The 16,640-nt window shown below is 44.1% G+C and overlaps 1 protein-coding gene and 1 pseudogene across 2 annotated transcripts in view; one reads left to right on the forward strand and one right to left on the reverse strand.

The window, feature by feature from the left end:
- Positions 1 to 333: 333 nt before the first annotated feature.
- LOC129326195 (NADH-ubiquinone oxidoreductase chain 5-like) lies at positions 334 to 9,694 on the forward strand (annotated as a pseudogene).
- A 3,774-nt stretch (positions 9,695 to 13,468) lies between these two features.
- PLCB4 (phospholipase C beta 4) overlaps positions 13,469 to 16,640 on the reverse strand; it is a 263,529-nt gene continuing 260,357 nt past the window's right edge. For both annotated transcript variants that reach the window (XM_054975769.1, XM_054975775.1), the window contains one exon: positions 13,469 to 14,316. In XM_054975769.1, the coding sequence (XP_054831744.1) occupies positions 14,228 to 14,316 (89 nt within the window). In that variant the 3' untranslated portion in view covers positions 13,469 to 14,227. The remainder of the gene's footprint in view (positions 14,317 to 16,640) is intronic.

Genomic DNA, 16,640 nt, shown 5'->3' on the forward strand with positions numbered 1-16,640 from the left:
ACTAACAGGTTGGGCCTGCCTTGAGTGAATGAGAAGTGCGAATGAGTTTTATCTTGGATGCAGAAACGTTTTCAACAAAGCTTTATTCCATTTAAAGGATCCTTGCTTGTGACTCTTGTCTGTTCACTGCTAGATCAGGAGCCTGCAGGTGAGGAACCGTCCCCTAAGAGCTGATGAGACCCGGTATAAGAGGCCAAAGGGCTGCAAGTGCAATTTTGCACTTAACAATGGCAGTTGACATAGCTCTTCCTATCACAACAACCTTGTGAGGGGGATTAGGCTGAGAGTGTGACTGGCCCAAGGTCTCCAAGTGAACAAGACAAGACGGAAGCAATGCCGGTTGGGAAGGCGGAGAACTTGAAGGACAACATGCTCCCTACTTTTGATGGGGTTAAGTTCATCCATAGTTAGGAGCCTAGGGGTTATATTGGATCCAGCGCTACTGCTAGAAAAGCAAGTTAAGGCAGCTGCAAAAATGTTTTCTACAAAATTGGTCTTACTTTGAAACAGGAGTAGAGCTAGCATCCAGTTGGAAATTAATAACAACATTCGATTTATACACCGCTCTTCAGGACAACTTAATGCCCACTCAGAGCGGTTTACAAAGTATGCCATTATTATCCCCACAACAAAACACCCTGTGAGGAGGGTGGGGCTGAGAGAGCTCTGAGAGAGCTGTGACTGGCCCAAGCTCACCCAGCTGGCTTCAAGTGGAGGAGTGGGGAATCAAACCCAGTTCTCCAGATTACAGTCCCGTGCTTTTAACCACTACACCAAACTGGCTCTCCAATTATGGGCATCAAATCCTGAACTTGATATAGCAGTGGCTTGGAGCGCAGTTTGTAGAGAAACAGGCATTGTGGATCAGTTAGTGGGCCTGGTGACTGATGAGAACTTAGGTAAAGTATTGGGAAGAATAGAATATCTGTACAAGGAAAGTAGTGAATTGAATTTACCTGTAGTGGACTTACCTCTGGATCTGTAACAAGACATTGACTATTTATTTCCAGCTGACTGAATTTAAGCAGTTTTTGGCAACGAGTCAAAGGATTTTTTATGGTCCTTGGAAATAGTGATTTGTGACTTTAAGTGTTGATAGGATATGAATATATTTATTGATACACTAGCAGCAAAGCTCAAGGGTGGGAAAAAATACAACAGGCTCTAGAAAGGGGAGGGCGGAAAGCTGGGCATTCGCTCGTCCTGTCACTGATCCCAGGCAGATGAAGGCGGTGGGGGTGGGGTGGGCATGGCCACCTCCTCTGCACCTGATCCCAGCTGAGTGAAGGGGAGGGCAGGCATTGCTGCCAACTCAGCACCTGATTCTGGCAGGTTGAACAGAGGGACGGGCATTGCCTCATGCTCTGCTCCTGATCCCGGCTGGGTGAAGGGGGGCGGGCATTGCCACCTGCTCTGCTCCTGATCCCAGGTACAACAAAGGACCAAGTCCACGAGAAGTAAAATGCAATACTCAACTGTAAATTTACTGTTGAGTATTGCATTTTACTTCCCGTGGACTTGGTCCTTTGTTGTACCTGTGATTGGAGGGGAGTAGCCATCTGTTTTTCCTCTGCTCCTGATCCCAGCTGGGTGAAGAAGGGATGGGCATTGCCTCCTACTCTGTGCCTGATTCTGGCTGGGTGAAGTGAGGGGGGGGGCATTACAGCCTGCTCCGTGCTTGATTCGGGAGGGTTGAACAGAGGGGTGAGCATTGCCTCTTGCTGCATGCATGATCCAGGCCAGGTGAAGGGGGAAGGCACTGCCACCTGCTTCACTCCTGACAGATGAAATTGGGGGCGGGCATTACCTCCTGCTCTGTGCCTGATCCAGGCTGGGTGAAGGAGGATGGGCATTATCTCATGCTCCACTCCCGATCCGAGCTGGGTGAAGGGGATGGGCACTGTCACCTGCTCCTCACCTGATCCCGGCCAGGTGAATGGAGCGGGCATTTCCTCCTGCACCTGGCTGATCCTGGCCAGGTGAAAGGGGTAGGCATTGCCATCTACTCTGCTCCTGATACCAGCTGGGTGATGGCGGAGGTGCCACCTGCTTTGCACCTGATTGCAGCTGGGTGAAGGCAGGGGCGGGCATTGCCACCTGCTCTGTGCCTGATTCCACCTGGGTGATAGCAGGGTGCAGGCATTGCCGCCTGTACCACTCCTGATCTTGGCCAAGTGAAAGAGGGAGAAGGCATTGTCATCAGCTTTGCCTTAATCCGCTGGGTGAAGAAGGGATGGGCATTTCCACCTGTTCTGCTCCTGATCCCAGTGGAGTGAATGCTGGGGGTGGGCACTGCCACCTGCTCCACTCCTGACTCCAGCTGCGTGAAGGGCAGGCGGGCATTGCCACCTGCTCTGATCCTCATCCCAGCTGGGTGAAGGGCAGACAGGCATTGCCACCTGCTCTGCTCATCATCCCAGCTGGGTGAATGCAGGTAGCAGGCATTGCCACCTTCTCCGCTCCTGATCCCAGCTGGATGAATGTGGGGGGCAGGCATTGCCACCTGCTCCACTCCTGATCCCAGCTGGATGAATGTGGGGGGTGGGCATTGCCACCTGCTCCACTCTGGATCCCAGCTGGGTAAAAGTGAGGGATGGCCATTGCCACCTGCTCTGCTGCTGATCCCAGCTGGGTGAAGATGGGGGGTGGGCATTGTCACTTGCTCCACACCTGATCCCAGCTGGGTGAAGGCAGGAGTGGGCATTGCCATATCCTCCACTCCTGATCCCACCTGGTTGATGGCAGAGTGCAGGCATTGCCACTTGCTCCACTCCTGTTCTCGGCCAGGTGAAAGGGGAGAGGGTATTGCCTCCTGCTTTGCTCCTAATCTGAGCTGGGTGAAGAGGGCATGGGCATTTCCACTTGCTCTGCTCCTGATCCCACCTGGTTGATGGCAGGGTGCAGGTGTTGCCACCTGCTCCACTCCTGATCTCAGCCTGGTGAAAAGGAGAGAGGGCATTGCCAACCTGCTTTGCTCAATACTACTCCTAGTGACAGCTAATAATCTATTCCAACTATTCATTGGATGAGAGGGGGTAGGAATCATATCCTTCCTGCTTCTTGGTTGATGATTCGCTTGACCCAATGCAAATTCATCTCCCTTACAAGCTGTAATCTACAACCGAATCAGTGACATCGGCCTAATCCTGGCTATGGCCTGATTTGCAACACATCTGAACACATGAAACATACAACAAATATTCTACCACCAAACTACCCCAACTCTCCCTCTTTTAGACCTAATCCTAGCAGCCACCGGAAGATCTGCTCAATTTGGGCTACACCCATGACTCTCAGCAGCCATAGAGGGCCCCACACGAGTTTCTGCCCTACTCCACTCCAGCACAAGGGTTGTAGCCGGCATTTTTCTTCTCATCCGCCTAAACCCACTACTACAGACAAATGAAATTGTTAACACAATCTGCCTGTGTTTAGGGACAATTACAACTACTTTTACAGCACTCTTTGCACTAACTCGAAATGACATTAAAAAAACCATTGCCTTCTCAACATCAAGCCAACTAGGCTTAATAATAGTAGCAATTGGACGAAACCAACCAGAACTAATATTCTTTCACATTTTAACCCATGCCGTCTTTAAAGCAATACTCTTCCTCTGCTCAGGCTCAATCATCCATAACCTTATAGACAAACAAGACATTCAAAAAATAGGAAGTGTACAAAAAACACAACCAATTACAACCTTCTGCATAACCCTAACTGGTTACACCCTTTCTAGCTGGATTCTACTCAAACGACCTCATTATCGAATCACTCAGCACATTATATACCCCTTCACGGACTGGGACCTGCATACCTGCAGGACCGCCTCTTCCATTACGTCCCCTGCAGGGTGTTGTGCTCTGCGGACAAGCAACTCCTGGTGGTCCCCGGCCCGAAGGACATCTGTCTGGCCTCAACTGGGGCCAGGGCTTTTTCTGCCCTGGCCCTGGCCTGGTGAAATGCTCTCCCGCTGGAGATCCGGGCCCTGCGGGACCTGTTACAATTTCGCAGGGCCTGTAAAACGGAGATGTTCCACCGGGCCTTCGGCTGAGTGCCAGCGGGTGTCCTCCTTCTTCCATCTAAGAGTACCACTTCTTCTGGGGCTGCCCTCAGCCATCTGCTATGCCCGTATCCAGACTCCCAATATTTGTTTAAATAGCCTGCTCCTGGACTATTTTAATGATTTTTAAAAAATTATTATTGATTTTATGTTTTTGTGATTTTAATGTATTTTTTAATGTTGTCAGCTGTCCTGAGCCCATCTGTGGGGAGGGTGGGGTATAAATCGAATTAAATAAATAAATAAATCATATTCAAACATCTGAGCCCTTACAACACCACTAATCGCAACAGCCCTAACAGCTGCCTTCTGCCTATGAATCATCTTCTACATATAAATAAATTCACCACAATATGCCTCAACCCTAAAACTTCTCGAAATATGTCCTAACCAAATTAACCCCCTAATAATTGCCTTGCAATTGGAAGCATAATTATAGGCCTATTAATTATATCCAAAATTCTACCCAACAAATCCCAAATTATATCCATGCCTACACCAACCAAACTCATAGCACTTCTAGTAACACTAACAGGATTACTAACAGCTACAGAACTAGCAAATAAGACGACACTTACACAACAATTAAAAAAAACACCACATACCACTATAACCACTCAACTCGGATTCTTCAACACACTAATCCATCAAAAATTTACAAACAACACAGTAAACACAGGACAACAAATCACCCTACAACTAAATAATCTCCTATGGTATGAAAAACTCAGCCCAAAAATAATTTCTACTCTCAACACTAAGACCTCAAACAAAATATCAAATTTCCACAAAGGAATCATTAAAATATACCTAACAATGGCTAAAACAAGACCAGGAGCTGACTGCAATACAGATCAGGAGTTGCTAATATCAAACATTAGAATAAAGCTGAAGAAAAACACTAAAAGAATCATAGTGCCAAAATACAATCAAAATAATATTCCTGAAGAATTTAAAGACCAGGTAAGGAACAGATTTGCAAAACTAAGTTTAATTTATTGTGAGCCAGAAGAACTATGGGCTGAAACCAGCGATATTATCAAGGAAGAATGTGCAAAGACTATTCCTGTAGCCAAAAGAAAGGAGAAGCCTAAATGGATGACTGAGGAGACTCTTAAAATTGCTAAAGATGGATGAGAAGCAAAAGCAAAAGGCAACAGAAAGTGTCAAAACTGTAAATGCAGCTTTTCAGCGGCTTGCACGCAGAGACAAAGAAATCTATTATAATAACCAGCGCAAAGAAATAGAAGAGAACAACAAAAAAGGAAGAACAAGAGACTTGTTCCAAAAGATCTGAGAAATCAAAGGGAAATTCAAGCCACGGCTTGGGATATTGAAAGATCAACATGGAAATACAGTATCTGATCAGGACAAAATAAAGATGGAAACAATACACTGAAGAACTATACAAAAGAGATGGAAGGATGACAGATACTTCTGATGAAGAATATTTTGATGAAGAACCAGAAATCCTAGAAAGTAAAGTAAAAGCTGCACTCAAAGCAATTGAGAAAAACAAAGCACCTGGAGTAGTTGGAATACCAACAGAGCTATTTCAAGCCACAGAAATGGAGTCCATCAGAATCTTAACAAGAATATGTCAACAAATATGGAAAACAAAACAATGGCCCACAGACCGGAAACGCTCATTCTACATTCCAATCCCCAAAAAAGGGGATGCCAAGGAGAGCAGCAACTATCCGACAATCGTGTTAATTTCCCATGCAAGCAAAGTGATGACCAAAATTATACAGCAAATACTCTTACCATATGAACAACAACGTATTGGCGATTACTCGCTTTTTCTACACTAAGGGAAATTAATATATCCCAGCAGCCCTTAAAGTGTTTAATCATAAAATTAGTGCTAAACTTCTCTATGGCATTCCAATATGGATCACAGCCTTTAATAAAGAAGCCTTTAATAAAGAAGCCGAGAGGTCTGCATTTGCTTTGATTAAACAAAGACTTGTAGATATTGAGATGCAAGAACTTAGGAGCCTCGCCTCTGGTAGATGTTCCCCTATGAGATGGGGGATTTCCTCTAATGGTTCTTTGGCAGAGTATTTTTCTGGTTTGACTTCCCCTCACCTTCAGAGAGCATTTATGTTAGCACGCTTTAATGTTCTTCCTTCTGCGGTACTCCATGGGAGGTTTAAGAAAATTCCTTACTCCACAAGGTATTGTGCCTGTGGCTTGAGGGATATAGAAAGTACTGAACATGTTATCCTGTACTGCTTATTGTATTGTGATATCTGCACCATTTATCTAGAACCTTTGCTTCAAAATCATGAAGGTTAGTTGGACAACAGTAAGGCATGCCTTTTACTGTCCACACATAACCACGGGATCATTGAGTCTGTGGCTAAATTTCTTTGTTGTGCATTGAAAAGGAGAAGAATGGTTTAAATGATGGGGCAAGAGATTTGTTGTTGTTGTTGTTGTTGTTGTTGTTGTCTCCTTGCTGACTGTGCATATGTATGTCCTGTTACGCCAATAAAGGTATTCGATTCGATTCGAATTCGACTCTTACCATATATGGAACGAGAAATGCCAGATGTTAAAGCTGGATTCAGAAATGGAAGAGGCACCAGAGACCACATTGCAAATTTACGATGGCTAATGGAACACACCAGGGAATTTCAGAAGAAAATCAGCCTGTATTTTATAGATTACAGCAAAGGTTTGACTGTGGGGATCATGAAAAGCTATGGAGAGTCTTAAAAGAAACGGGAGTTTCACAACATCTGATTGTTTTGATGCGCAACCTGTACTCTGGACAAGAGGCTACTGTCAGGACAGAATATGGGGAAACAGAATGGTTTCCAATTGGCAAAGGTGTCAGACAAGGATGTATATTATCTCCCTACCTGTTCAACCTCTATGCAGAGTATATCATAAAGAAAGCTGGATTAGATCTAAAAGAAGGTGGAGTGAAAATTAGAGGGAGGAACATTAACAATTTGAGATATGCAGATGACACCACATTACTAGCAGAAAATAGTGAAAACTTGAAATAACTATTGATGAAGGTTAAAGGAGAAAGCGCCAAAGCAGGATTACAACTGAACATCACAATAACACAATTTTAAAGTTTACAATGAGGAAATTGAAGTTGTTCAAGATTTTCTATTCCTTGGCTCAATCATCAACTAACAGGGGGACTGCAATAAAGAAATCAGAAGAAGACTGAGATTTGGAAGAGCAGCTGTGAGGGAGCTAGATAAGATCCTTAAAGATAAAGATGTCTCTCTGGGAACCAAGATCAAGATAATCCAAACTATGGTATTCCCCATTGCCATGTATGGATGTGAAAGTTGGATGGTAAAGAAAGCTGACAAGAAGAAAATGGATTCATCTGAAATGTGGTGCTGGAGGAGAGTTTTGCGGATACCACGGACAGCAAAAAAGATTAAATCAAGCCTGAATTCTCCCTAGAAGCTAAAATGACAAAACTGAAGCTATCGTACTTTGGTCACATCATGAGAAGACAAGATTCTCTGGAAAAGTCAATAATGCTAGGAAAAGTGGAAGGCAGCAGGAAAAGAGGAAGACCTAAAAGGAGATTGCTTAACTCAATAAAAGAAGCCCCGTCCTCCAGTTTGCAGGATCTGAGCAAGTCTGTTAAAGATAGAACGTTTTTGAGGTCTTTCATTCATAGGGTCGCCATAGGTCGGAGACAACTTGACGGCACATAACACACACACCTAACAATATTTGCTACACTTACCATTCTATTAATATTATGAACAAAACTATATACAATGCGAAGAGCACCACATGCCATTCCTCAGGTCAGCTTTAACACCACAAACAATGCTAACAACAACCCACAACCAGATAATAACAATACTGGCCCACCAGAAGACTACAATAACAACACCTCACTGAAATCTACCCGAACATCATACAAGCCTGGCCCGTCAACACTTAACCCATCCATCACCCCCTCCCTCCCAAATATAACACCAAACGCAAAAAACAAGTTCCCATAGCCAACTACATAAACAACCACCGAAAAATCACCTCATGTGTCAGTATAGGCCTCCACAGACAAAGCAATAGAATACGCAAACACAACTAACATTCCACCCAAATAGATTAAAAACAAAACTAAAGAAACGAATGAACACCCAAATTCAACCAAAATGCCACACCCCGCGGCAGCTACCAACACCAACCCAACCCCACCCCCCACAAAGTGACGGATTAGAAGCAACTCCAACAGCCCCTAAAATAAAACGCAACAACAAAAACACAATATAAGACATAGTTATAATCTGGCCTTACCCAGAATTTGTGGTCTGAAAAACCACCGTTGTAATTCAACTATAAAAACTATGTGCATTGCCTCCTGCTCTGCTCCTGATCCTAGCTGGGTGCAGGGCGGGGGGGCATTGCCACCTATTCCGCTTGGGATCCCAGCTGGGTGAAGGCAGGGGGCAGGCATTGCTGCCTGCTCAGCACCTGATTTTGGCCTGGACTTTCCACCACGGCATGCTCTGTGGAGTTCTGGCTGCCTCAGCTGGGCTTCCCTCCACAGCAGCGCCCTCTGGAGGTGCACCAGCTTAGGAAGTGAGTCATCTTGAATATGCTTAGCTTTTTATATAGTAGGATTTTGTGAATATTTATTGGATACATTGAAATATTGTGTGTACATTGTTATAGTTGATATTTATAGTTGTTATTTTATTCACATATTAGCACTGGGCACTTTATTAATCTAAGATTTGGTATATTTTTGCTATCCGCAGAAGATCTTGTATCTTCAGCCTCCTACCTTGACATGGCTGATCTGGCCCTCTGGATCTATGCAATGGCAACATCAAGGCTGGACTACTGCAATGCACTCTGAAAGTCAAGTTGGAGACTCCCAGCTGGTGCAGAACATCACAGCTTGTTTAATATCAGGAGTTAGGGGGGGCAGCATGCTTCATATTTTGCAGTCACTTCATTGGCTTCCCATCAGTTACCTAACTCAATTCAAGGTGTTAATTATCACACTATCTATTATTTTACTCTCTTTTCCTCTTTCAAGGCGAACTCTCTTTGATTTTTCATTAATTTATCTTTGAGGTTTTTTATCCATATGATAGTGTAGACAGCCTCAACTGTGGATTTCTACCTGTAATGCCATGTAATATGATACAGAGAGTAAAAAAGTTTGTTGCAGCAAGACTATGGTCTGACTTGTGTTTAAATACAAGTGTTTAAACACAATGGCTCATCTTGTTCTTAATTTTTCAGCTGTGCTTGTGGAAATAAATAAATTCATTACTTCTTAAGAGTTCTAAACTGAATTTTCCTCTTCATGAAAGAGGGATTGATTTGAAACTGACTCAAATTCTTAAAAAGAATAGAAATGGGTTGCCAGATTTCAGGGAGAAATTCAGCAAAGTAGAATTAAGAGACTTCTACTTACAACCCTAGGACTCTTGTATGTGCAAGACTGCCTCTCCCCCTATGCTCCACCATGGCAGGTTTGCTCATCTGATCAGGACAGATTCCACCCTGCAGTTGGGTAAAATCAACAGCTTCTTGCACATGTGCAAGAAGCCCCCATCTTATGGCATGTGCTGCTTGAGGAACTTGGCCCAGAGAGATGACTTGGTAAAGGGATTGGGACTGTAGAGTATATTACTGGGTATTGCCTGCTGATGTAGATATGCTCTTAATAGGTCATTTTGTGTTGCTATGTCATGTTTAATTATTTATGCTTTTCCAAGCAATGTTGCACCTCCGTGTTCGGATTATGCTTATTTTGAAATTTCTGCAACCTATACCCTATTGCATTTATTCACTGAATGTCCTAGCTGTTGATCATATTGACTTGCACTATGTAATCCGCCTTGGGTCTCAGCGAGAAATGCAGTCACCAAATAAATAAATTAAAAGTTAAATTAAAAATTTGTGGGGTGGGGGAAGTGAACTTTATGGCCGAGAGGGGATCTGACCCTGGGTCTGCCAGCTGTTAGCACAACACAGGGATCACCCCCACCCAGCGGGCTCAGCTACCACTCGGGCCTCCCGTCCAGTGTTCCCTCTAAGGTGTGCAGTGTTGTGAGCTAAAAATCTACTTTGTGAGCTGAAATAACAACTTTCATTAAAGTTTTGAGTGCACCTCTTTTTTAAAAAATATATATTTCATTCTACAAACATACAAAACATACAAACAAACTACAAACTAATTTGTATTGTTTCTTGCTTAGAAGTGACAATTCAAGCAGTTATTCAAACATGGATTCTAAATATCAAACTAAATTACTCTGCAGTGGGAGTGGGGGGCCACCTGAGAGTTAACACCTGTGAGCTACAGCCGAGAATCTGTGAGTGGTCAGAATCTGTGAGCAATTGCTCACGTGCTCACATTAGTGGGAACACTGCTCCCGTCTCAGAATCCATCACTGGTTGGCTACTATGCTTAAGGGAGAAAGGATGAGGCCCTTTCCCCGAGCAGTGCACAGATTCTCTACCGCTTCCCTCACCCTGTTCCTCCCACTGCTGCTTCTGGGAAGGAGCCACCTTCAAGCCCTGGCCCACACAGAGCGCCACCCACTGGGACAAGGCTGCTTACCGCTCCGGCCCCATTTTGAGTCGGGAGGAACGTCGCCTGTATAGCCAAGGGGGCCACAGACGACTCCCAGAGGTAGCAGGAAGGAATTCTAAATTTGTTGCATGTGTTGTTATGCGAGTTGCCTTGGGAACACAACCCTGAAAGGGGGAGGAGCGTAAATATTTAAATAAATAAAAAACTAAGGCTTGGATCCAACAAGCGGTTTCTGCGGATGCCCATGGGGCACAGCTTTCTTGCCTTCCGGCTCCCACAGCAGCCATCCCCCATGAAGCCGTTTGAGCTGCCGTGGGAAGGGGGAAGGAGATAAAAGGACCACTGCAGAGGCAGAAATCCTTTCACCTGCAGGAACATCCCAGTCGAAACGTCCATGTGCTGTTGTTGGTGGTAATAGTAGTGCAGGCCTCCATCTTGAAAAGCTCGAGGAAGTCAAAACCATCCAAAGATCGAGGACATGTCCTATTCACATGCCAGAAGGAAATGCATCACAACACAGCAGGCACTGCAGAAAGAAAATCCCTCTCATTTGTCGACCACAGTATTGTTACTGCTGAGCACCTTTGTCCTGAAAAGTGCTGCTCCAAGCCATGTGACTAGGCCATGGCTGAACAGCCAACAATCACCTGTGACTTTGCAATAGCCGGGGGGGGGGGCACTAGCTGCCTGGGATCCCTGCCCTCTGGCCTGGGCCAGGACAATGTCAAACACTCTGGCAGCACTGAGAGAGCAGGAAGGATTGTTGGAGGAAGGCTATCGTGTCAAACAGACAGGGTACAAATGTGTGTGCCGTGAAGCGTGCTCTTGCAGGTGAGGAAGAGTGAACACCCCCGGGAACTCCTGTTACTGGCAAACTCTTAAGACTTAAGCCTGTGTCATGTTTTAAAGGTGGAGTCAATCCAGTGGGGTTTCGGTCAAAAGTGGAGCAGGTTGCTGCAAGCCTTTCTTCCGGGAAGCATTACAGGCTTTATGGCTTAGCCATAGATGGCAGGGCTTTTTTTCAGCTGGAACGTGGTGGAACAGAGTTCCGGAACCTCTTGAAAATCGTCACTTGACCGGTGGCCCCACTCCCTGCTCTCCAGACAGAGGGGAGTTTAGATAGCCCTCCGCGCCGCTGTGACACCATTTTTTTCAAGGGCGAGTTAAATTTTTAAAAACTCCCTTGTTCCAGTTGACCCAAAGTGATGTCATTGTGCGGTCCTGGGAGCGTGCACGCACTTTGCGCACGTACATATGGTACCAGGGGCACCACCTTCCGCCAAAAGTTGCCCCCTCTGCTGTCAACCCACTGAATTCCACCACCTCTTTTCCCAGAAAAAAAAGCCCTGATGGATGGAATACCTTATCAGATGAATTGGTTGACGTTATCAAAAATAATCGGTACCTTTGGCTTCGCTGGTACCTTCAGAGAATTTTATCACAGGTAAGTGACGGGGGATTGACAAAATTCAGAATAACTTGATGCATGTTTTCCAGATATCCCATTAGAATTTTTTTTTTTTATTAGAGAACATGAAAGTTTCCTCTTCCAGGACAGTTACACAATTCTCTCTTTATTAGGTCATTTATAGGAATATGTGGAAGTTTGTACAAGCATATACAGCAAAATGATTGGTGTGGTGTGTTTCTGAAATCAGTCATCTGATTTGTTCTAGAACTCCTCGTATCCCTTGATGCTGGTAGCATGGACAATTCCCCAGCAGAAGGCCGACATGCATCATTCTGCATTGTAACTACAGTAGGCTTTCGAAACATGCACATTAATACTGTAGCAAATTTTGGCTATCTAACAGACATAAAAAGGGTTATTCCTGATATGAAAGTCTGAAAATCTGCATAAATATATAGTGTAAAATTAAATTAACATACTTTCCTTTTTTTATTCAACTAGAAGTATTAAGAATGCCCACATAATTCATATACACATATATATATTATTTATGTTTTGTTAATTATTCAAATATTCTGTATCATACACTGACTCCGTATTTAGCAGTAAGAGAAAGACGGTGAGTCATAAAATATGTACTGAAGTCAAAACTGGGTGTTAACCACATGCAAACAGGTTTTTGTTTACTACAGTTGTTAATGTAGCCACAGGAATGTGAATCTCTACAATATTGTGATTGCATGTGTATAAATACTTTACATTTTCACAGTTACAAATTCCCCCCCAACAGATATTAAACACATTTTAAGAGACAATGAACTGTAGTAATTTGGAGTGGCTTTAAGTGGATCCAAACTATAACTGTTACAGGGAATGTAAACATTCGTTAAAGTGCCTACGATACAATGCCTTCACTTGTTAGCATACTATTAGTCCAGACCTACGCAGGTCTACTTGGAAGTAAGACCACTGAATTCAATGGGATTTACTGCCAATTACGCATGCATGGGATTGCAGCCTAAGTAGATTCGGCCCACGGGCAGTCTTCTGACCACCTACGGCAATCATTTCAGCAGCATTTTTCAGAATAACGGCCATTTCCACACACGTTGAATAATGCACTTTCAATGCACTTTAGCAATCCTTTGGAAGTGGATTTTTTGTTCCACACATGGGCCGTTTCCACATGCTGTTAAAGAGACGGTCTACTTACTGAAGGCTGGCGTTTTTTTCCACAGATTCCAGATGCCTCCGATTTCAAAGCAGAAGCAGGCCGTTTGTCTTGCGTCTAATCAGCGTCCTTGATCCGGCACAGGAAAGCGCGGGAAATCCCGGTCTCAGAAAAGACGCTGATTAGACGCAAGACAAGCTGCCTGCTTCCGCTTTGAAATCGGAGGCATCTGGAATCTGTGGGAAAAAACGCCAGCCTTCAGTCAGTAGACCGTCTCTTTAACAGCATGTGGAAACGGCCATGGAAAAGCAGTTCCAAATGTTGACTAAAGAGTATTGAAAGTGGATTATCCAACGTGTGTGGAAGCAACCATCAACTTCATTTAGGCCATACGAACCTCATACAGCACTTTCTGATGATCTAATTTTTTACACGACGTGATTCTCTACTGCATTGATTTTACAGGTGGTGTTTATGTAAAGTTAATTTTACTTTGCTACCGTTCCACATTGTCATGATTAAAAAAAAATGACAAGAAGACTTCCCTCTACGAAGATGTTTATGGTGTCGAATTCATTACAAGCTCTGTTTTTTTAAAAAAATTAAAAGATGGTGCTCTTGTGACACAGGGCTGAATGTTACAAGAAACCCACTTGGCTCTCAAAAGGCAAGGAAGCCCAGGCAAAGCATAATAATAAAAAAAGAATACCAACACAAGAACAGACAAGTGTGAACGATTTTACAACAGAAAGTACAGGTGACTCTTATCCCATTCTGTGTGGATGAACCCAATACAAACAACCATCTCATTAAAAGGGGAGCTGGACAGTATTTTAAAATCCTGCTCCCCTTAGAAGCAGCATGGCTTATAGTGGCAAAAATAACATAAAAAGACCACATGTTGCAAAGAACTCAGAGCTCATAGTGAGTGATCGGCTGCTACACTTGACACCATGGACAGAGAGAGAGAGAGAGAGAGGAGAGGCGGCCACCTTCCAATCCTCAGAGCTTTGGAAATACAGGAGAGTTGGATTTTCAGTTTGTGTGCTGGAGCTTTACACCACTGTAGCTGGCCTGCGGTCCATCTCTGCTTCTAGCTTCACCATCTGCTGCATCTCCTTTGCCTGCAAAGCCAAGACAATTGTGGCATTTGTATGACCGAGCATAGAAAGTGAGACTAGACATCTAGGACGACCCACTTTGGGAGAGCAACGTCGCTTGTTTTCTTGACATGAGAATTATTACATTGGGATTACACACACTCACGTGTGCATCAGAACTCCTTGTATAGGCTAGGACCAAATAAATGAGGACCACATTATCTGTTTGCATACCCACCTGATAAAGGTCTGAAGCACAGTTCTTCACAAGGAAAACAGATACATAAGTTTGGGGCATGTGCTATTTGTTGCGTTTCTCTCCGGAAACCTTTTCACCTAATATGTTGTGTCACAACATGGAAATTGAGTGCCATTATACTTTTTATCCATGGAACATCTCAAAGCAGAAAGTAATAGGGAAAAATTATAAATGAAAATATGGAGAAGTAACTTAGGAATCAGGAAGTGCAGAGTCTTTTGAAATGATCATGCGGACCTACACAGATGCTTGGAGTAGAAAGTTTGGTGTAGTGGTTAAGAGCACGGGGCTCTAATCTGGAGAGCCAGGTTTGATTCCCCACTCCTCCACTTGAAGCCAGCTGGGTGACCTTGGGCTAGTCACGGCTTCTAGGAGCTCTCTCAGCCCCACCCACCTCACAGGGTGATTGTTGTTGTGGGGATAACAACAACATACTTTGTAAACTGCTCTGAGTGGGCATTAAGTTGTCCTGAAGAGCGGTATATACATCGAATGTTGTTGCTGTTATTATAAAGTTCCAACTGGGCTCCATTCATGGAGCTTGCTCTGCTCAGGAAAGTAAATGGACAGATAGGTGATTTCAACCAATCCATCCTCTTGTTGCAGTTCTGGAGGGATCTTGGACTGGGGGAAGAGAAAGGCAGTGCAAATCACTTCCATAAACTCCCTCCATTCACAGAAGCCTGGAATCTGACCACCGGGTCAATTTTGTCCACTTTTCGGCTCATGCAAGAAGGAAGAGGAGGAGGAATATTGCCAGATTCCACCTCCCCATGGCTGCCCCCTTCTTGTGTGACCTTTTGCCCACATAGCTCCCATAATTCTCAGTGTGGCCTTATTGGGGGGGGGGGGGGTCAAAAAGGGCCCTCTCAAGAAACTGACTTGTCTCAGTCGGTTGTTGGTTCAGTTCAGGCTTTGGGTCTGATAGAAGCCTGTAAAGTCATCACAACGCTGCAGTTTCAGAGCTGGGATTGTCCTACGCAGGTGCAAGGATGCCATAGCTTCAAGGTCTTGCACCTAAACTGCATCACTCTAGCCAAGAACCCTGGGTGAGAGTACGTGCACTGTCCTTGACTGGCTAATTAGGATCAGGTCAGTTGCTACAGTTTGGGATGAAACAAGGGTCTTCATTCTAGCTTGCACTCCCCTAATAGACCCCTATTACTTTTGGACCCTGTATGGTTGCCGGAGGATTTCTGCTACCTGCTTTTGTGCTCTGGACCTGCTCACTTAGATTGGTGCTAGCACAGGATTTCTGTCTCTGGATTTTGAGACTCTGGAACATTATTTGGACTCTTTTGGTTTAGCCTGAAAGGTAACCTCAGGCTGAGAGACTGGAAGTCTGTATAAGTGTGTTCATTTAGTAATCTAAGGTTTATTGTTTTCCTCTGTGCATACACAGTTGTATATCTGCACCCATCTGCACTTTAGTTAATAAACTCTTTGGCACCTGAAAGACTAAACCTTACAATGGCACGTCGTGACCTAGAGGCCCTTTCAATGCATCAGACCAAGTTTATGCTGCAGGATATATTATGATGTTTGGAAAATGACATCTCTTGTGAAACAGACGAACCTCAATGGGATTACAGGTCCCGTAACATCTTAAATTGCTAGAATGCAAGAAATGGATTTAAAGTTCTAACTAAATGTCATCTTGCTCCATGTAGGGGATAAAACATTTCAACTTGAGACCTAACAGATCTTCAGAGGTTTATGATGGATTTATGATGATTTATGCTGGATAAACTGGGCTTTATGATGGACCTAGAATGTTGATTCAAGTGTATTGGTCATGCTTAGTTTGACTTGCCCATTTCTTGAGAATTAATGATTGTACATACAATTGATTACAGAACCTAGTTTAGTACAGCTGGCCATGATCCCAGAAGAGCAAACAGAAGCACTGCACAAGGGACCTCCCCTTTGGGGTGAGTACCAGAATGAAAATGGCTACCTAGTGGAAAGCTCAAACCCCATCTACTGTTAGAACTTGACACAGAAGAAGAGTGGGGCCACTTCATCAAGGACATACTGACACATTACAGCTTAGCTCATACTAAACCAGATGTGCACTTCACTGTGCTTA

This window comes from Eublepharis macularius, chromosome 1 (genome assembly GCF_028583425.1).
Source record: "Eublepharis macularius isolate TG4126 chromosome 1, MPM_Emac_v1.0, whole genome shotgun sequence".
In the NCBI taxonomy this organism is placed as follows: Eukaryota; Metazoa; Chordata; class Lepidosauria; order Squamata; family Eublepharidae; genus Eublepharis; species Eublepharis macularius.